Source organism: Oncorhynchus mykiss, chromosome 8 (assembly GCF_013265735.2).
Source record: "Oncorhynchus mykiss isolate Arlee chromosome 8, USDA_OmykA_1.1, whole genome shotgun sequence".
Classification (NCBI taxonomy): domain Eukaryota; kingdom Metazoa; phylum Chordata; class Actinopteri; order Salmoniformes; family Salmonidae; genus Oncorhynchus; species Oncorhynchus mykiss.
In genome coordinates, this window is record NC_048572.1 from 32,670,452 (window position 1) to 32,689,901 (window position 19,450).

The 19,450-nt window shown below is 43.8% G+C and overlaps 2 protein-coding genes and 4 non-coding genes across 7 annotated transcripts; 5 read left to right on the forward strand and 1 right to left on the reverse strand.

Annotated features, from left to right (window-relative positions):
* Nucleotides 1-293: 293 nt before the first annotated feature.
* LOC110529818 (ribonuclease H1) lies at nucleotides 294-12,075 on the reverse strand. Of its 2 annotated transcripts, XM_021612375.2 has the most exons (8): nucleotides 11,539-12,075; nucleotides 11,287-11,411; nucleotides 10,936-11,106; nucleotides 10,728-10,827; nucleotides 10,581-10,635; nucleotides 10,348-10,432; nucleotides 9,986-10,110; nucleotides 294-4,164 (listed from the first exon to the last, which is right to left on the reverse strand). In XM_021612375.2, exons 1-8 carry the CDS (start codon nucleotides 11,664-11,666, stop codon nucleotides 4,078-4,080), a joined length of 876 nt encoding a protein of 291 aa, XP_021468050.1. In that variant the 5' UTR covers nucleotides 11,667-12,075; the 3' UTR covers nucleotides 294-4,077. The 2 variants fall into 2 exon arrangements, with proteins under 2 accessions (XP_021468050.1, XP_021468049.1); XM_021612374.2 differs by having other exon boundaries at nucleotides 10,728-11,106; nucleotides 11,539-11,998.
* rps7 (ribosomal protein S7) lies at nucleotides 11,981-16,155 on the forward strand. The gene is made up of 7 exons (XM_021612377.2): nucleotides 11,981-12,152; nucleotides 12,902-12,987; nucleotides 13,101-13,172; nucleotides 13,560-13,703; nucleotides 14,558-14,622; nucleotides 15,523-15,673; nucleotides 16,043-16,155. Exons 2-7 carry the CDS (start codon nucleotides 12,913-12,915, stop codon nucleotides 16,118-16,120), a joined length of 585 nt encoding a protein of 194 aa, XP_021468052.1. The 5' UTR covers nucleotides 11,981-12,152; nucleotides 12,902-12,912; the 3' UTR covers nucleotides 16,121-16,155.
* On the forward strand, nucleotides 13,248-13,472 carry LOC118965652. Its single transcript, XR_005053033.1, has one exon. It is a non-coding gene; the product is annotated as a small nucleolar RNA SNORA73 family (small nucleolar RNA).
* LOC118965651 lies at nucleotides 14,254-14,478 on the forward strand. The gene has a single exon (XR_005053032.1). It is a non-coding gene; the product is annotated as a small nucleolar RNA SNORA73 family (small nucleolar RNA).
* On the forward strand, nucleotides 14,779-15,003 carry LOC118965649. The gene has a single exon (XR_005053030.1). It is a non-coding gene; the product is annotated as a small nucleolar RNA SNORA73 family (small nucleolar RNA).
* On the forward strand, nucleotides 15,716-15,940 carry LOC118965650. The gene has a single exon (XR_005053031.1). It is a non-coding gene; the product is annotated as a small nucleolar RNA SNORA73 family (small nucleolar RNA).
* Nucleotides 16,156-19,450: the final 3,295 nt, after the last annotated feature.

A 19,450-nucleotide genomic window follows, 5' to 3' on the forward strand; every position in this document is an offset into this window, starting at 1 on the left:
TTGCATTTGATAGTCACATAACATATCATACTGCTATCTTTCTCTCTGACTCAACATAAGAAACCAACAAAAGGAAAATAATAAGCTGAACCCACGCAGTCTTTGTAATTTTATGTTTTAAATCATCACTGCATGTCTAATCAGTGTGTGTGCTTATTTCATTTTTTTTTTTTAGCATTTATTTCCCTGAACTTCATTTGGCCCTTGAATTGCTCAGTCTGATTGTGTGGGCGTTATGAAACACATTTAAAGATATTTACATGCACCGCCGTGATTGGCTGATAGGGGGTGTGCTTTAGACCATCCTTAGCCAGATGAACAGACATTGGTCTATTATAAACAGATCACATTGTGACATCATGATGTGGGACACAAGTTTCATACCACCTGAAGTGACTGAATATCCAGGCATTTGTTTCAAACAGCTCTTATACAGAAAGGGCATCATTTTTCACAATGTCAGTGTTATTTCCACACGGAGATCGAAATATCAAAAAAGGAAAATCACATAACTGCCCTGTCCCTTTAATATAAAGAAATGTTATTGGGACCCTGAAGTCAATGTACACATTCTGCACAAAGCACTGATCCCTATGATCTAATGTTTCAGTAACCTTGCCAGTCCAACTGCCTCAGACCTGAACATTACAAAGAAACCCTTGTTCACAATGTGTCCTCTATCTGTGATGAAAGTAATTACTACAATTTTGAACAATTCTAGACCAAACTTTGCTGCCTTGCTATGCTAGACTGTGTCCAGGTAAAACTCAGTCGTAATACTCTCATAATAGTTATTTTTTACTGCGGCGTGTCTGTGTAGATGTTTTTATACAAGCCAGCAGGGGACAGTACAACTTCAAGGCCGTTCTCTTTCCACAGGCACAAACTGGAGCTTTTCATCCCAAGCAGCCTGTGGAGAAGAGAGACTTAAAAATGTCTCTATGCTGGCACAAGCTAATGCCTTGTTCTCAGACTCCTCATCAAGCTATGGGTTGAACAGCGGGACTAAGACACAGACTGACAGTTTACCAGTGTGGAGTTTTCCTAGCTCGAGTGGAGAAAACTCTGCCTCTCAGCTAGACAATAGAGCTAACGTGCTTATAGAATTCAAAATTCATGACCATAGTATTCAGTCTCCAAATATTGTCTCGACGAGGACCCACAAACGCTGGTTTAGGGGGGGACATTTTATCAACTGAACCCTGTTACTTTTTATGGATCTTGTGTAATTAGATGGTAGAAAGTGAAGACTTGCTGTAATTGATCGATACGTCTAATCTACAGAGAGTAAGAAACTGGGCTAAACCACCTGTCTGCTATTCTCAGATGGACACAAAACCCCATCTGATACCTGCAATTTTCGACAAGCTACAGGATGAGTTAGGAGAGTGTTCCTCTTCCTGAGCAGGTGTGTTCCGAGGAGGGAGGGGGGGGTCTGGAGGCAGCCTTGAGAGGAGGAGCTGCAGAGTACCGCAGTGCCAGCCTCTCACCTTGTCAAGCACCCTCTTGGGTATGGCTCACATGCAGACAGCAGGCTGGCGCTGCCCTCCCCCCTCTGCCAGCGGTGCATGTCTCTGGGAGTGAGCTGTCAGGCTCTGAGGTGACCACACTGGGCCTGGCTACTGCCTACAGTAACCCAGCCTCACAGGGTCTACTCCAGGGGCACCATGCCAAGACAGGGCCTGGATGCCTGTCTGCCAGTCGTGCCCGACACTTACCAGAGAGGGGAGGAGGATGAGGCGAGAGGAAGACGTGTGGGAGGAGGAGGGGATGGAGGTAAGAAGGGGAGGAGGAGAGGAGTAGGTTGCTGAGGGACGGTGGGAGAGAGAGAGACAGCATGAGAGGCCGGGAGACAGAAACAGAGAGACGGTGGGAGAGACTGAATGCCGGTAAAGAGAGGGACAGAGAGATACTAATGAGGCTGATGAAGTAACCTCCCGTGGCACAGTGGGTAGCGAGATTCATCTGCTCATACTTTTCAATGACTTTAGCTTCCAAGTTTCTTTGCATGTGCACATTCTCTTCTTCTCACTTTTCCTTTCTTCTCTTGCTTATGAAGAGTCTCTCTCAACATTGTTCACCTCCTATTCCCTTCATGTCGGCCCCTTATTTCCCCACCTCCAATTAATGTCCTATGACGACAGAAGGTTGAAAGGCATTAGCTCACCCTGTTGAGATGATAAAAACGAACTTGTTGTTCGACTACCTCTCGATTCGCGGAAACCAAACAATACTGAGTGAGTACTGCTGACAGAATGTCTTTCCTTTCACTGCGAAATCAAACGGTCACATTAGTTCTAAGGCAGGAGTTAGTTAGGCTGATCCAGACAGCTGTCATGGAAACAGATGTCAGTTCTGTTCCGAGGTGCCGCTTTGCTCCACAGAGGCGGCTGCCACGATGTTTGATTGTGACTCCCTCTGCCTTCCACAAAGAGTGGCTTCCCTTGATGTTTCCCACCGTCACACACACACAATTGCTGGATTCGTTAGGAGAGAATCATTCTCCATACATCTTCTAATGCACATGACAAGAGTCAGCTGCCAGCAGTCTCTGAACTGCGTCGGCACCAGATGTGCGGTAACGACTAGGGCTCAGGACTCAAGTCTACTACTCCTCCCCTGCATCTCACATGGATGAATAGCGTTAGATACTTATCCTCAAGCCACACACAGAGAACTCAATATTATACCAAAAACAAGAACAGATTCAAATGGATGATCTGTATAACCACAGGGCTTTGCAATATCTTTCACTGTGGCAGTCAACACCCTGATAGAACACCATCTTGAAATCTAGATTTTACTGTGAGTTACTCATGCAGACAACACCCAGCGCTCTTAACAGTAACCAACGCAGAAGTCTCTTCGGTCAACCGCCGTGACTGACCTGCCCTGAGCTTGGCAAGCGAAACGAAACAACTAGGCGACAAGAGCTAGTTAGCCACAAGAGCCAAATAGAAGAGGCGGTGTCAAACAGATGAATACCTGAGCAGCATATTTGCTGATGGAGCAAATGTGTTGAGACGAAGCCCTAACGAGCTTCAGTCTGATGTGGTGAAGCGCCGTGACCCCCTCTCCACCCCGTCTCGCATCGACCTCCGACTGCAGCATCTCCCAACACCCAGCCCCAGGCAGGACTTCACATCTCCAGACAAGCCGGGAGCGTGCCGTGGAGAAGCCAGCCAGCTAAGGTCAGAGACAGGCACAGTCATTCCTGGTGCTCTGGTTTTCTACAATCACCAACCTCACAGAGGGGAAAGGCTATATGGAGATTTCTCTCAGCTAGAGCTGTCATTATTTTCCCTCGCACACGTATAGGCCCACTGTCTAGACACCAGCTTACTGAATGGATGAGACACGTACTGAAAGACTAAGTAGTATCTGCCAAGAGCTGACTGAGTAAAGTGGAGAAGATGGAATTGTGCACCAACTAGTCAAAGAGAATATCACCAAGATCATTTCATGTCAGAGTATACATGAATAGATGATCTTTGAAGCGTGTGTTGTTTTTCTTTAGAAGAGGGAAACGTTCATGTGACCACTAGCCCTAGTAACAGACGGGCTTTTGAGCAAGAAAAATAATCCTTAGATCACACACACACAAATGTCATAAGTGGCCGTTATCTTACAACATGCAGCATGTCTCACATAGAAACCAGAGAAATCCATCTTCTATGTGAGGAATCCTCTTTCCACAGAGGAGCCTAGTACGGAATGCAATTCAGAGAGCCAGTCCTATTCCGAGGTATTGGATTTGTTTTGATGAGCTAGAGCGCCATCTACCGTCTGAAGTGTACATTACACAGTGGTTACAGAACCGTTTCATCAATCAGAATGGAATGATTTTGGAATATTGAGAAATGTTCATACGATACAAGCACAAGCTGAATTCATTCCTTAACTTAGAAAGAATCATAAAGATGTCAAACAGGATGGAAGTAGATGTTATTTCATAACATTTAGAACATGGCAGCCCAACAGAACAGACAATATATAATTCCCATATTCCATTCAAAACCATAATCCAAATGTTGAATGAACTGCCCAGGAGCAGTAAATGAGATAATCTTCCTTTGGCTAATCTAAGTGTTTCGCTGCTCCCGCTCTGGACAGCCTGTCGGCCTCCTCGTTCCCTGGGTACCCAGCGTGGCCCGGGATGTGCAACTGGAGACAGAAGAGAGAGAAGATAGTCAGAGGCAAAAGGGGACTGTTAGTCATTTCAGTTGTGCATCATCCATGACTGAACGTTCTAGTGCAGGGGTTCCCAAATGTCTGTTGGGCCACGACCCAACTTCGATATCAGAAATGTATTGCAACCCCAACCAACCTTTATTTGGGGCTATGACAGTCGATTTCAAAAACAGTCAGATGATTTCTGATCTTCTTAACTCACCACTAAGGAGATGGGTATACATAAATGTCCTGGGGAGGTTCTCAAAAGTCAGGGGGGCGCGTGGTTGATAATGCACACCTCGTCACTGCTGTCTCATCCTTCAGTGTTTGGATCGGACGCAGACAAGAGCCCTGAATCCTGCTTAACATAGATATGAGCTGGCAAAGGATACCACTCTCTTTCATGCTGATGAAACAGTTTATCATTCTGTCATGTAGTACCACGTTTTTATTTTTTGTTGTCCTAGGCTACCTGTTTGCTTGCCTAACTTCCATTCATGGGCAACGTTAGCTAGTTAACATTAGCCTTCTACATCCATCTACTGTACATATTGAACTTTGATCCTCTCAGGACAGGGGCACAACAATGTATGAATTAATGGTTGGATCAGAATTGGCGTTATAATCATTGGCCAGTATGGAGAATTCAGTAAAACCACAAGTCCAAATCCCTGTCTCCATCCATAGCTAATTTAGGAAAGGGACAATTTTAGCTAGCTGGCCACCGGAGGACAACAACACGAGATGCAACAATTGGAGTTGTTTCTGTTAACAACGTATTTGTTAGGACAGACGCCAAATCAAAGCTGGCTTCCCTTGAAGAGGGGTGCTGTGTCACTCGCTCGGATGCTTTCTCCTGTGAGATACATTCAGCCTTTGCGAATTGTTGTGAAATTATGAAACACAGAGACGAAAGATACATAGTTTTATGGTTTTTGGCTTCCTTTGGCGTCCATGAATACTCTCCACTGCTCACTTAATGTGCTAGCCACCGAAGAACAAGCCGAGGATGGTCTCAAAAAAAGGTACATTTTGCAGCAGCGTAGAGGCAGAAGCCATTCACCATGGGAAGGATACAAGTGCAACAGTCAAGTGTAGGCCAGCCTTTTCGAGCCAATTTAAGGCACTCTCATTTGTTGATGCAAGAGAGCTTCTTCTTCGAGGTTTATTGGCAGAGTACACTCATAAGGTGTATGACTGCCACCTACTGTACAGGGTAGTAAAACAGACCCCAATGAACAAATTCATACTAAATACCAAAAACACTAACCAAATTCACACTACTACGCTGAATTTCAAAAAAATAAAATAAAAATGTACTCCTTCAGTCAGATTTAAATGTTTATTCAGATCACTACACAGGTTCAGGAACCTGGGGGGGGGCCTCTTCATTCAGTACTCCCTGTAACACTTTGTCTGTAAAGTCCTGGAGATCCAGAAATCTATGCCGCCTTCACATATCTAGCTTCTTAGGTGTCTAGCTTCTTAGATGTATTAGTTTGACTCGTGCAATTCATCACTTGCCCTATAAAAACGGAAAAAAGTCCACCTTCACTATTAGTGTGTCGGGATCCTTCTCCTGCATGGCATTCACTGCAGACTGTGGGACATCCCCTGCCATCTCCTATCACCTTCAGCGATTTTTCACTGACGCCATATAGGAGACTTGCTGGGTGGCCCTGATCCTAGCTACGGTGGACCCCTTCATTCTTACAGGGATGTATGAGAGCTGGACTTCTAATGCTTAAACAACTTTAAACAGAACAGAGGGGCGGTTCGGAGGTGAACGGGAAGACAGAGGAAGTGGATATTGAGTTGGAATTGAGCAGCGCGTCGAGTACATTTGGTGAAGACGAATATTCTAAACGGACAACAGTAGTATTGAAAACTAGTACAAAAAGGAAATGGCCAAAACATTTGAGTAGAGGATACGTGTGTTAATGATAATGAATCGTTTCTTGTTGGGATGCGGTTGTTCAGTAAGGATGCATGTGGAAAACCCGTTTTGAGGTGTCAAATGGTGAAGTATATGCGCTTGGAAAAGTGGAGTCCGAGTGGCAAGGAGTGGTCTTATTTTGATTCATTGTATTTCTGAATAACTGAGGAAGAATTGCAGTGGGGCTCAAAAGAATCCGGACAACAGAAGTTTTGTGTTTTGAACTTTGGAGTAGAACAACCGTCAAAGGAGTCATCTCAGGGGTGACGACAGATGTTCAGGCTTGAGAACCTGAAAATAATTCCTGGTGTGGTTGGTTTCTGGCGTCTGACCCACTGGGCGAATGGAGAGAAAGAAGAAAGTCTGTCGGTCGTGTTGTTTTTTGATAAAGAGTAAATACCTACGTATGTGACGCTTGGTTAAGTAAAATAAGCCGTAAGAGCTTTTGTCCCCAAACCACTGCAGTGTAAACATTTTAAAGGATATGGCCATGTTTCAAGTGTGTGCAGACGAACAAGCGTATACTTAAGAACGGTGTGTAGAAGAACGACGGTGTTGCAATTGTGGTGGGGATCATGATCCTGAGTTCCTGGAGTGCCCGGTAAGGGTGAAGGAAATTGAAGTGGCGACAGTTAGAGCGGTCAATCGAATCTCCTATGCGGGGGGCGCTTAAAATAATTGAGAACACTAGTGATGCTAGTGAAGAGATGGTAGTGGACACACCACAGACTGTAGTAAATGTTTGCTGTCAGACAAAAGATAATGTGTGTTAAAAAGGTGGATTTGGTTGCGTTCATTCCCACAGTTATAAACTGTACGGCACAAGTCTCAAAGAAGTCGAAGAAACTGGACATTACTGTGGCTGCGGCAGAAACGTTTTTGGGACTCAAGGATTTTACGTCGGAAGATTTGCAAGGGGTACCAGCACCGGAAGACGCAGACCCGGTGGGGAGTGTGGTGAAACTGTCACTGTCAGTCTTTGAGTTTCGAGTCAGTCTCTACCAGACAAAGTCATGTTAGGATATATCAGTTATACTGTTAGAGGTCTTGTGCAGAATCCACTGCACTGTTTGAGGTACAACGTTTATGGTCATATTGCAGCAATGTGTAGGAGGGAGATTCCAAGATGTGGGGAGTGTGCAGGAGGGTATGGTAAAGAGGATTGTGTAGTTTTGGTGGGAAAGGTTGTGTGTGTCAACTGTAGGGGGGCCCATGTTGCTGGGGATCGGAGGTGTCCGGTGCGAGAGAGGCAGGATGAAGTGGCCAGAGTCAGAGTAGTGCAGAAGGTGTCGTTTGCTGAGACAGTGAAGAAAGTAGAGGGGGATGGGGCGAGGGGTCAAGGGTGAGGGATCCTGAGAGGATGTGTAGTAGATTTGTGTCAGAGCAGAGGAATAGGGCAATGAGTGATTTATGCTTCAGTAAGGTTGGCTTCTGAGTATTCATAGCAATGGTTACCAATTGTATTGCAGAAACTTAACATAAATCATGGAAAATAGATAAAATAGCAGAGAAGTATTTTGGTATAAGAGATCTGACTTCAGAAGAGTTAGTGTGTAGGTGTCCTGTCCTCCCAGGCCGTTTGCATGGTGCAGGAGCAGATAGGATCAAAGTATAGGAATCGGGTAGTGGGTTTTTAATTAGTAGGTGGCAGCTGCAGAGGAGTACCTGGGTATATAAGATTTTACTGCAGAAGTTAATGGGGTGGTGATTTTTATGAAATGGTGGTATATACTGCAGGGTTAGTTGGTGGTGCCATTTTGTTCCTTTTAAGGAACAGGAATAATGAAGAGAATGTAATATAGGTAGGCTGTGACTGGTCTCACACAGTACAGTATGTGGCGGTGTATGCACCTTAAAGTTGGATGTGATCTGCCAACCCAATCCCAAAGAGGACCGACATAGAAACTGGAATACTGAATGAACTAAGGACATCCAACTTGCTTTACAAATACATTTCAAAATAAATGTATTTCGTGAAGGCGACTCCATCACAGTTCATTTTTTTGTGTGGTTAACCACAAATGTTTTTGAGATGTGGGTACAAACATTACTTATAATGATAAACGTAATATATATATATTTTTTTTAATTCAAATATTTCACCAGGCTTTTGGGAGTTTCTCCTGCCATCACATCTTCAAATCAGGTGACCCCTCATGGGGTCGTGACCTCTAGTTTGGGAACCACTGTTCTAGTCTGAAACTCAAAACGCTTGCGTACTGAATCTCTGAAGTGAAAATACAGTGCCTTGCGAAAGTATTTGGCCCCCTTGAACTTTGCGACCTTTTGCCACATTTCAGGCTTCAAACATAAAGATATAAAACTGTATTTTTTTGTGAAGAATCAACAACAAGTGGGACACAATCATGAAGTGGAACGACATTTATTGGATATTTCAAACTTTTTTAACAAATCAAAAACTGAAAAATTGGGCGTGCAAAATTATTCAGCCCCTTTACTTTCAGTGCAGCAAACTCTCTCCAGAAGTTCAGTGAGGATCTCTGAATGATCCAATGTTGACCTAAATGACTAATGATGATAAATACAATCCACCTGTGTGTAATCAAGTCTCCGTATAAATGCACCTGCACTGTGATAGTCTCAGAGGTCCGTCAAAAGAGCAGAGAGCATCATGAAGAACAAGGAACACACCTGGCAGGTCCGAGATACTGTTGTGAAGAAGTTTAAAGCCGGATTTGGATACAAAAAGATTTCCCAAGCTTTAAACATCCCAAGGAGCACTGTGCAAGCGATAATATTGAAATGGAAGGAGTATCAGACCACTGCAAATCTACCAAGACCTGGCCGTCCCTCTAAACTTTCAGCTCATACAAGGAGAAGACTGATCAGAGATGCAGCCAAGAGGCCCATGATCACTCTGGATGAACTGCAGAGATCTACAGCTGAGGTGGGAGACTCTGTCCATAGGACAACAATCAGTCGTATATTGCACAAATCTGGCCTTTATGGAAGAGTGGCAAGAAGAAAGCCATTTCTTAAAGATATCCATAAAAAGTGTTGTTTAAAGTTTGCCACAAGCCACCTGGGAGACACACCAAACATGTGGAAGAAGGTGCTCTGGTCAGATGAAACCAAAATTGAACTTTTTGGCAACAATGCAAAACATTATGTTTGGCGTAAAAGCAACACAGCTGAACACACCATCCCCACTGTCAAACATGGTGGTGGCAGCATCATGGTTTGGGCCTTCTTTTCTTCAGCAGGGACAGGGAAGATGGTTCAAATTGATGGGAAGATGGATGGAGCCAAATACAGGACCATTCTGGAAGAAAACCTGATGGAGTCTGCAAAAGACCTGAGATTGGGACGGAGATGTCTTCCAACAAGACAATGATCCAAAACATAAAGCAAAATCTACAATGGAATGGTTCAAAAATAAACATATCCAGGTGTTAGAATGGCCAAGTCAAAGTCCAGACCTGAATCCAATCGAGAATCTGTGGAAAGAACTGAAAACTGCTGTTCACAAATGCTCTCCATCCAACCTCACTGAGCTCGAGCTGTTTTGCAAGGAGGATTGGGGAAAAAATTCAGTCTCTCGATGTGCAAAACTGATAGAGACATACCCCAAGCGACTTACAGCTGTAATCGCAGCAAAAGGTGGCGCTACAAAGTTAACTTAAGGGGGCTGAATAATTTTGCACGCCTAATTTTTCAGTTTTTGATTTGTTAAAAAAGTTTGAAATATCCAATAAATGTCGTTCCACTTCATGATTGTGTCCCACTTGTTGTTCACAAAAAAATACAGTTTTATATCTTTATGTTTGAAGCCTGAAATGTGGCAAAAGGTCGCAAAGTTCAAGAGGGCCGAATATTTTCGCAAGGCACTGTATGTAGAGCAACATTGATATTTACCCATACAACCTCCAGCTCTTCATTCAGCTTGTCAAGTTTTTCAAAGTGCTCTTTGTTGATGACGGGGCCACCAGAGTTGAGCCTCCAGTTGTTCAGCTTCCAGTTCTTCACCCAGCTGGTGACACCTGATGGAAAAAAACACCGACATATGCCTTTTCTTAATTGCACCTCCTCCTCAAAACCCATTGGAAGAGAAGGTCAGAGGGTAGGGACCTCTGGATTTCTCATCCAATGGTCACAGTAGGCCTAGCTAGTAACATTAGCTGCAGCATCAAGCCTGCAGCATTACATGATGCCATGCCACATTTAGTCAGGCCCTTGCTGATAGTGTTGGTAGAGTGTTGTAAGCAGCACATATGTACCGTTTATGGTGAACTTGCTGTCTGTATAAAGCACCAACTTCTTGATGTTCATCTCTTTGGCCTGCTCCAAGGCTTTACATGCTGCCTGTTATTTAGAAGCAAAACGTGAGATTACATCTCGTGGGGTTGGTTACAATCTAAAGGGAACTGTGGCAATTCAATGAGTCGAAAATAATAACAATCTGGTTTAGAGTTCACAACTAAAGCAAATATGACATTAACACAGTACTTGCCTGTAATTCGGCTCTCTGGTTGGTCTGTCTTCCATCCAGTGGTTCAGCTACATTCCTACAATAAAGACAGTCAACATGAACACTTCTGGACTCTATTGTGTCAAGCTCTCTTGAAGTATAATTTCCTACAGGCCTGCATCAACTCACAGAGGATGGTCACGTCCCCAGTACACTCCGATGCCAGCTCGGGCCCCGGCCTTCCCATTGCCTGAACAGCAACCATCTGTGTACACCACCACTGCATCACCTGGAGGAAAAGACAACACTTTGTTTCCCCCCCCTTTATTCACCCCAATAACATTGACAGTGACCATTTCAATCTGCAACATTAACAACACAATGAGAATGTCTGTACCAATGTAGGTGAATCCATCAGAGCTTTTTGAAGATGGGCTGCTGTATTGACTCTGTTTGGCAGGGGACACCTCCTCCTCGTCTATGTGATCATAGTGCCTCTTCTGACCAATGGGTATGTACTCAAGGGCCTCCGGTGCTCTTCTAGGGAGTGTTGCCTCATAGCTGGCTCCTAAAAGATAATATTGTGGTCTGAGTGCGAGTCTGATTTTGCCATGCCTGAATGGTGCACTAGTTGTCTAATGATTAGACGTGCTGCCCATTCCTAGAGCCAGTAACATCAGCACCCATCGTATTGCCATTTCAGTATAGCGACCTATAGAGAAAGAACATAGCCATCTAATGTATCTACCCTCTGACAGGTCTGGCGTTATCGAGGTTGCTAGGCTTCTGACAAATGCCCATGCATCCTTTTCTGCTGCAAACCTCTTGTAGCTGGCATATGGGAACTTGTCGACTTGGCTCTTACATTCATCCCTAAAAAAAAAAAATAGACACATGCAATTCTATGAAAATAAATGGGACTAGAAATGATCATATAAATGTCAATGAGTTTTAAGACACAGCACAGCTGCAATTAGCTAGCAACTACACCACAACTCACCAGGTTTTGTAAACGCCAGGTTTGAATCCTTTCCTCACAGCGTAGAAGAATGTGCCTTTCACGATGTCCTCTGTGCCATTGCAGACTGCCCTGCGTACTATACTATACAGACCAGTCAATCTGAACATCACTTAGACCAGCAATTACTTGAAAGTGGAGGCACCGGTCATTGCACTTAACTTAACTTGAGCAATGTGAACAAACTAACTTTCTATGTGTTGAAATGCTAGGAAAACGATTAGCTAGTTGTAAACAGTGCAGATAGCATGCTAGTTAACACAAAAACATATTTGGCTAGCTAACGTTAGGCTAGCCGCTATCTGACAAGCAAATATGTTATTTCTGTGTGACAAGCGTAATGTCAACATATAAACATATAAAAGTTAGCTAGCTAGCTATACATTGTAACATGACGTACTTATGCTTCTCCTTTGCCTATGTATTCGCATGAATTAATTACTTTTGCTTTCGAAATAGACTATCTGCTGGGTGATGAAGAAAAACAGGTCTTCAAAATCACAGCTACTTCCGCGATCCCATGACTCCCTAGCGCGAAGTACTTCTAGCTACCTCTCGCGAGATTCCGGCCTCTTCCCTGGCCGTTGTTGACTGAGGTTGGTTATGATCATGCTCCCAATTTCGGAATATCTTTTCAAAATGTTGTACATGTGCATCAAATCCCCTGTATTTTGTATCAGAGTGCATGCAAGACGTTTGATGCGTTAGATTGTTATATTTCAGCTTTTGGATGGCCGGTGTGTAGTGAATTATGAAGTGTTTCAGGATAGACCTAACGAATGACTCGGAAGGAAGGACTGGTAGTATAACTGGCGCGGTTTGAGGCCCATGTGTTCCTAGAATAATTGCTTGTAGTCAATCGACGTGTCCGTTTTTTAACCGCGTAGCTTAGTAATTTACTTTGTAGACTTGAAATATGGTGTATGTTTGAGTACTGTGTTCCCTGGTGTTAGCTGCTAACTAAAGTTAGCCATATGATAAGGAACATGGGTTGAAAGACACTGCTAGCCGGCTAACGCTGACTAGCCAACAATGTTGCTTGGGGACATGCGACCGTAAGTTATATTGATTCAATGCAATTACTTGCTCGGTTGTTTGCGAGATCATATGGTTGAATGTGTAGATTGGAACCAACCAGTGTCGACTTCGTTTGATCAACCGTAGCTGGATGAGCCAAACTACTGTCGTTATACTGACTAGTCAACTTAGTAACTGCATGTATGTATGGTGAGATGGCGTTCAGCATGGACCATTTTGCTGCAGTTTAGTTTCATCTGAAACATTCAATTATGCCCAAAGATGTACAACATGCTCAAATGGCTGTCTGGTCTGTCTTGTTTTCCAGAAACATAGGCCATGTTCAGTACCAGCGCCAAAATCGTGAAGCCCAATGGCGAAAAGCCAGATGAGTTCGAGTCTGGCATTTCCCAGGTAACCAATGGCTAATATGTTAGCTATTGCATGTATGGCTAATTTAAACAACTCCTTTAACTTAGTCACTTGGCTAATGCTGTTTGCAGTATTCAACATGTCTGCCTTTCTAGGCTCTTCTCGAGCTGGAGATGAACTCGGACATGAAGGCTCAGCTGAGGGAGCTGAACATCACTGCTGCAAAGGTAAGGATCATGCACGGCACCACATGGAGCATGTGTTGTACTTACCGAGCTGTGTTGGGTTATTTGAGTTAAACCTCTACGTGGACATCCGGTGAGGTTGCTCTCACATGGCTCTGTCCTTGTGGCGTATGGGAGCGTAGCGCGTCACAGTGCTGTGACGTACAGTCCCGTTCCACGACGTTGGAGAGCAAACTTTGTCCCCGGCCTTCAGGCTGGTGAGGACGGTGTTCTGTATATTCCTACATCTTCCCAGAGCCCTTTGGGCCGTGACTGGGGGGCTAAACCATGCAGTGCATACTTTTTCATCCAGACAGCTAAAAAATACAATCTACTAAAGTGTTTGTATTTGCCTCCGTAAGTTCAAATAAATATTTTCCTCTCCCTCAGGAAATTGAAGTTGGTGGTAGCAGGAAAGCCATCATCATCTTTGTCCCAGTGCCCCAGCTGAAATCTTTCCAGAAAATTCAGGTGCGACTCGTGAGGGAGCTGGAAAAGAAGTTCAGCGGCAAACATGTCGTCTTCGTTGCACAGGTAAGAATGCAGCGGTCCTGTTTTCTGAGTTGCAGGGGCAGTTTGCATAGCTGTTGCTGTGAACCAAGCTAACAGAATGGGTTCTTTTTGAGACTTGGCTATTTCAGCCACACCGATTGCTCACAGGTGTATAAAATTGAGCACACCTCCATGCAATCTCCATAGACACACATTGGCAGTAGACTGGCCTTACTGAAGAGCTGTGACTTTAAATGTGGTACTGTCATATGATGCCACCTTTCCAACAAGTCCGTTTGTAAAATGTATGCCCTGCTAAAGCTGCCCCGGTCAACTGTAAGTGAAGTGGAAACGTCTAGGAGCAACAACGGATCCGCCGCAAAGTGGTAGGCGACACAAGCTCACCGGACGAGACCGCCGAGCAATGTTCTCTAGTGGAAAGCTTTCCCAGTAGAGTGGAGCGCTGTTATTGTAGCAAAGAGGTGACAAACTCCATATTAATGCCCATGAGTTTTGCAATGAGATGTTCGACAAGCAGGTCTCCACATACTTTTGGTCATGTGGTGTACATGCTGTGATTGTAACATTACTATCAACGTGGACATCCGGTGAGGTTGCTCTCGCATGGCTCTGTCCTTGTGGCGTATGGGAGCGTAGCGCTTCACAGTGCTATGACGTACAGTCCCGTTCCACGACGTTGGAGAGCAAGCTTTGTCCCCGGCCCTTGGGCTGGTGAGGGCGGTGTTCTGTATATTCCTACATCTTCCCAGAGCCCTTTGGGCCGTGACTGGGGGGCTAAACCATGCAGTGTACATTAGTTATCAAGTATGCTTCTTGGGCTTTTAAAGTCTGCCTATGTAAATTAGTAATCCTTAATATTTTCATTAAACTTGCAGAGGAGAATCCTGCCCAAACCAACCAGGAAAAGCCGTATCAAGAATAAGCAGAAGCGTCCCAGGAGGTGAGTTACATTATCATACCTGCATGTGCACGACTACATACTGTTTGGAAGAGACAATTAAATGGCTTTAAAGTTGGTGGGAATGGGTACTAGTTTTAAACTTCAAATTGTTTCTGTCATATTTGGTGCTGCCATAATTGCTCGCCAATTTTGGACCCAACGTGGACATCCTGTGAGGTTGCTCTCACATGGCTCTGTCCTTGTGGCGTATGGGAGCGTAGCGCTTCACAGTGCTGTGACGTACAGTCCCGTTCCACGACGTTGGAGAGCAAGCTTTGTCCCCGGCCCTCGGGCTGGTGAGGACGGTGTTCTGTATATTCCTACATCTTCCCAGAGCCCTTTGGGCCATGACTGGGGGGCTAAACCATGCAGTGTACAATTTTACTAACATGTTGTATATGGTTTCTACCACTCCAGTAAACCTGCACATTGTAAATATGGTATTGGCACTGACCCTGAAACGTACCCAGTATATAGCTTGTATTTTCTCGTGTGTTTTTGATCTTTATTTGTAATACTGATATTTGTTATTGCGTTGTTGGGAAAGAGCTCGCGAGAAAGGCGCTTCTCTACTTCAGAATGTGACAACTTGAAACTTCGAATGGGATTTTGAATAAATCGATACGGTTACAAGATGACCCGGAGACTAACCGTATGATGCAAAATCAACGTTCACTCTTATTACCTTGCGTTATCTAAAGCAGACTCTGCTTGTCTCCAGTGATGTGATTGAGACATCTGCATAGCGTTTAGATTTACTTTCTCTTTCCAATACATGCGTTCAGACGTATAAAGAATCTGTAATTTTGAATGAGGCAGGTGGTAGGAGAATTGTTTTTATAAGGATTGCATTTTTTTTTATTTGCCATATGTCTAATGCAAATTGATTTATTTCTCCAGCCGTACTCTGACAGCTGTGCATGATGCCATACTTGAAGACCTGGTCTTCCCCAGTGAAATTGTTGGCAAGAGGATCCGCGTGAAACTGGACAGCAGTCGGCTCATCAAGGTCCACCTTGACAAGGCTCAGCAGAACAACGTTGAACACAAAGTGAGTGTCGTGTAGCAGTTTGCTAGTTCACCCAACTTAACCCCAACGTGGACATCCTGTGAGGTTGCTCTCACATGGCTCTGTCCTTGTGGCGTATGGGAGCGTAGCGCTTCACAGTGCTGTGACGTACAGTCCCGTTCCACGACGTTGGAGAGCAAGCTTTGTCCCCGGCCTTCGGGCTGGTGAGGACGGCGTTCTGTATATTCCTACATCTTCCCAGAGCCCTTTGGGCTGTGACTGGGGGGCTAAACCATGCAGTGTACAACCTTTTTTTTGACGTCTCAGTTTTTAGTGTTTTGTACAAAATCATTGACCTATAAATGTTAGTCTATGCAGTGGTTAACCAGTGGTTGCTTTTCTATTTTCTAGGTTGAGACCTTCTCTGGCGTCTACAAGAAGCTTACAGGCAAAGATGTTGTTTTTGAGTTCCCCGAATTCCAACTGTAAAGTGCAGATGACAAAATAAATGTGTTTACTGTTAACTCTGTTCTCTGGGGGTGGGGGGGTTAGTCATGCTAGTCCATACATGTTCAAGGCTGATGGCCTTTCAGACAGAAATAACTTCATATCCAAAACAGTAGGAATGTTACCTCATAACTACACTTTGTGCAGCTTTGATAATTGACATCTAACAACTGCTAAGAGGGTTTGTTCAGACTTGCTTTTGTACCTCCATGAAATGGTAGTATTCACAATGTGTTTTTGCACATTCACTGATGCAGAATGAAATAGATTAGTCAATTTGTCAATGTATTCTGGTGGTGGGCTCAAGCCATTTGCTTTAGTTGGTGAGAAAGATCGCTGTCGAGGGAGGAGCTGGTTTTTACATAGTGTATTTCTGCTCAACACATTTCCATTTGGCAATGTCAACTCTTGCACATTTCTTCAAAATACTTATGTTCGCTAGCAGGACAGGTAATTGCTGCCAAGTTTTAAACTGAACCAATCAAATTGTGTAGAATCTCTGAACACCAATCACATGTGCATTTTAGGTAGTAAGTAGAAAGCTGGTGACAGCGAGAGGGATCTCCATCTGACAAAATGCTATCAAATAAGGTATTTATTTGTAATATGTGATACCATCATTCCAAGCTGTGAAATGACAGCTGAACACGGCAACCTTTTAATGTGGCTAGCTACTGTAGTTGCAACAGGATCTGTTGCTAGCTAGCATGAACAGATGTGAGCTATCTAGTCATTCTGGGACTAGGAGAGATTTAGCGTTTAAGGTTATTCTAAGCAAATTAAGGCTACAAACATGTATAGGACAAGTGTAAATCTAATAGTCAAAGGCAGGACCCACAAATGTCATTCATACTGGCGAATGCCACTTTAATCCTATCAATGGGAGTAGGATGTTTGCAGCGTGTTTAATTTTCTAGTTTACAGACTACATTCCTTTGCTGTGATTTATTTATTCATTCTCACTTTTGTCGCGCATAATCTTGTTTATGTGTCCTGCTCCCAGAGATAAACCAAGTGCTATTCACCAAGCATGGGCTGAATCGCTCACCTGTGAGAACATCCGACTGCAGTTTGAATTAGCCCCAATGTCACTATTTAGACCACATGCATTTCCCGGTTTTTGTTTTAAGTCGTGCATTTTAGAGTTGGAACGCCCAATACTGATGCAGTTGCTTGTTTGAGCATCTTTATTCACTAAGGTTTTTCACCTTAAGTCTTCCATGATCTATTCACCTAGCCCTGCCGTCACTATATAAACACGGAGACCATTTGTCTTTTCCTTGTGTGTTTTGTCTTAGTCACATCAGGGTGTTAGGTAGCCAAGCAGTTAAGAGCATTGGGCCAGTCACCGAAAGATTGCAGGTTTCAAAGACAACTAGGTGAAAAATCTCTGCACTTAATCCTCATTCCTCATGTAACTTGCTTGGGAAAAGAGTGTTAAATGACAAATCAAATGTCTACATCGGTCAGCTACATTGTTGACCGGGGTGGGATACTATTGTACCCTCATTACAAAACATTAGGAACACAATATTAAGTTGCACTCCCATTTGCCCCCAGAACGGCCTCAATTTGGCTGGGCATGGGTTTCTACACTGATTGAAGTAGAGGTAGTGAGTGACCTCAATAAGCGATCAGGGCATTCGCTTGGTCAGTCTGTCATGGAAAGAGCAGGTGTTCCTACTGTTTTGCATACTCAGTAGATTACAATCTACTACATACAGTGCCTTGCGAAAGTATTCGGCCCCCTTGAACTTTGCGACCTTTTGCCACATTTCAGGCTTCAAACATAAAGATATAAAACTGTATTTTTTTGTGAAGAATCAACAACAAGTGGGACACAATCATGAAGTGGAACGACATTTATTGGATATTTCAAACTTTTTTAACAAATCAAAAACTGAAAAATTGGGCGTGCAAAATTATTCAGCCCCTTTACTTTCAGTGCAGCAAACTCTCTCCAGAAGTTCAGTGAGGATCTCTGAATGATCCAATGTTGACCTAAATGACTAATGATGATAAATACAATCCACCTGTGTGTAATCAAGTCTCCGTATAAATGCACCTGCACTGTGATAGTCTCAGAGGTTCGTTAAAAGCGCAGAGAGCATCATGAAGAACAAGGAACACACCAGGCAGGTCCGAGATACTGTTGTGAAGAAGTTTAAAGCCGGATTTGGATACAAAAAGATTTCCCAAGCTTTAAACATCCCAAGGAGCACTGTGCAAGCGATAATATTGAAATGGAAGGAGTATCAGACCACTGCAAATCTACCAAGACCTGGCCGTCCCTCTAAACTTTCAGCTCATACAAGGAGAAGACTGATCAGAGATGCAGCCAAGAGGCCCATGATCACTCTGGATGAACTGCAGAGATCTACAGCTGAGGTGGGAGACTCTGTCCATAGGACAACAATCAGTCGTATATTGCACAAATCTGGCCTTTATGGAAGAGTGGCAAGAAGAAAGCCATTTCTTAAAGATATCCATAAAAAGTGTAGTTTAAAGTTTGCCACAAGACACCTGGGAGACACACCAAACATGTGGAAGAAGGTGCTCTGGTCAGATGAAACCAAAATTGAACTTTTTGGCAACAATGCAAAATGTTATGTTTGGCGTAAAAGCAACACAGCTGAACACACCATCCCCACTGTCAAACATGGTGGTGGCAGCATCATGGTTTGGGCCTGCTTTTCTTCAGCAGGGACAGGGAAGATGGTTAAAATTGATGGGGAGATGGATGGAGACAAATACAGGACCATTCTGGAAGAAAACCTGATGGAGTCTGCAAAAGACCTGAGACTGGGATGAAGATTTGTCTTCCAACAAGACAATGATCCAAAACATAAAGCAAAATCTACAATGGAATGGTTCAAAAACAAACATATCCAGGTGTTAGAATGGCCAAGTCAAAGTCCAGACCTGAATCCAATCGAGAATCTGTGGAAAGAACTGAAAACTGCTGTTCACAAATGCTCTCCATCCAACCTCACTGAGCTCGAGCTGTTTTGCAAGGAGGAATGGGAAAACATTTCAGTCTCTCGATGTGCAAAACTGATAGAGACATACCCCAAGCGACTTACAGCTGTAATCACAGCAAAAGGTGGCGCTACATAATTTTGCACGCCCAATTTTTCAGTTTTTGATTTGTTAAAGTTTGAAATATCCAATAAATGTCGTTCCACTTCATGATTGTGTCCCACTTGTTGTTGATTCTTCACAAAAAAATACAGTTTTATATCTTTATGTTTGAAGCCTGAAATGTGCCAAAAGGTCGCAAAGTTCAAGGGGGCCGAATACTTTCGCAAGGCA

Bases quoted from the DNA above. Each gene is read 5' to 3' on its own strand.
- LOC110529818 (XM_021612374.2), bottom strand. From the start codon at position 11,666: ATGTTCAGATTGACTGGTCTGTATAGTATAGTACGCAGGGCAGTCTGC. The intron at 11,107-11,286 runs GTAGATACATTA...ATTATCTTTTAG, and splicing joins AACGCCAGACCTGTCAGAGG to GAGCCAGCTATGAGGCAACA. The intron at 10,636-10,727 runs GTGAGTTGATGC...TCTTTATTGTAG, and splicing joins TGGGGACGTGACCATCCTCT to GAATGTAGCTGAACCACTGG.
- rps7 (XM_021612377.2), top strand. From the start codon at position 12,913: ATGTTCAGTACCAGCGCCAAAATCGTGAAGCCCAATGGCGAAAAGCCA. The intron at 13,173-13,559 runs GTAAGGATCATG...CCTCTCCCTCAG, and splicing joins TGAACATCACTGCTGCAAAG to GAAATTGAAGTTGGTGGTAG. The intron at 14,623-15,522 runs GTGAGTTACATT...TTATTTCTCCAG, and splicing joins AAGCAGAAGCGTCCCAGGAG to CCGTACTCTGACAGCTGTGC.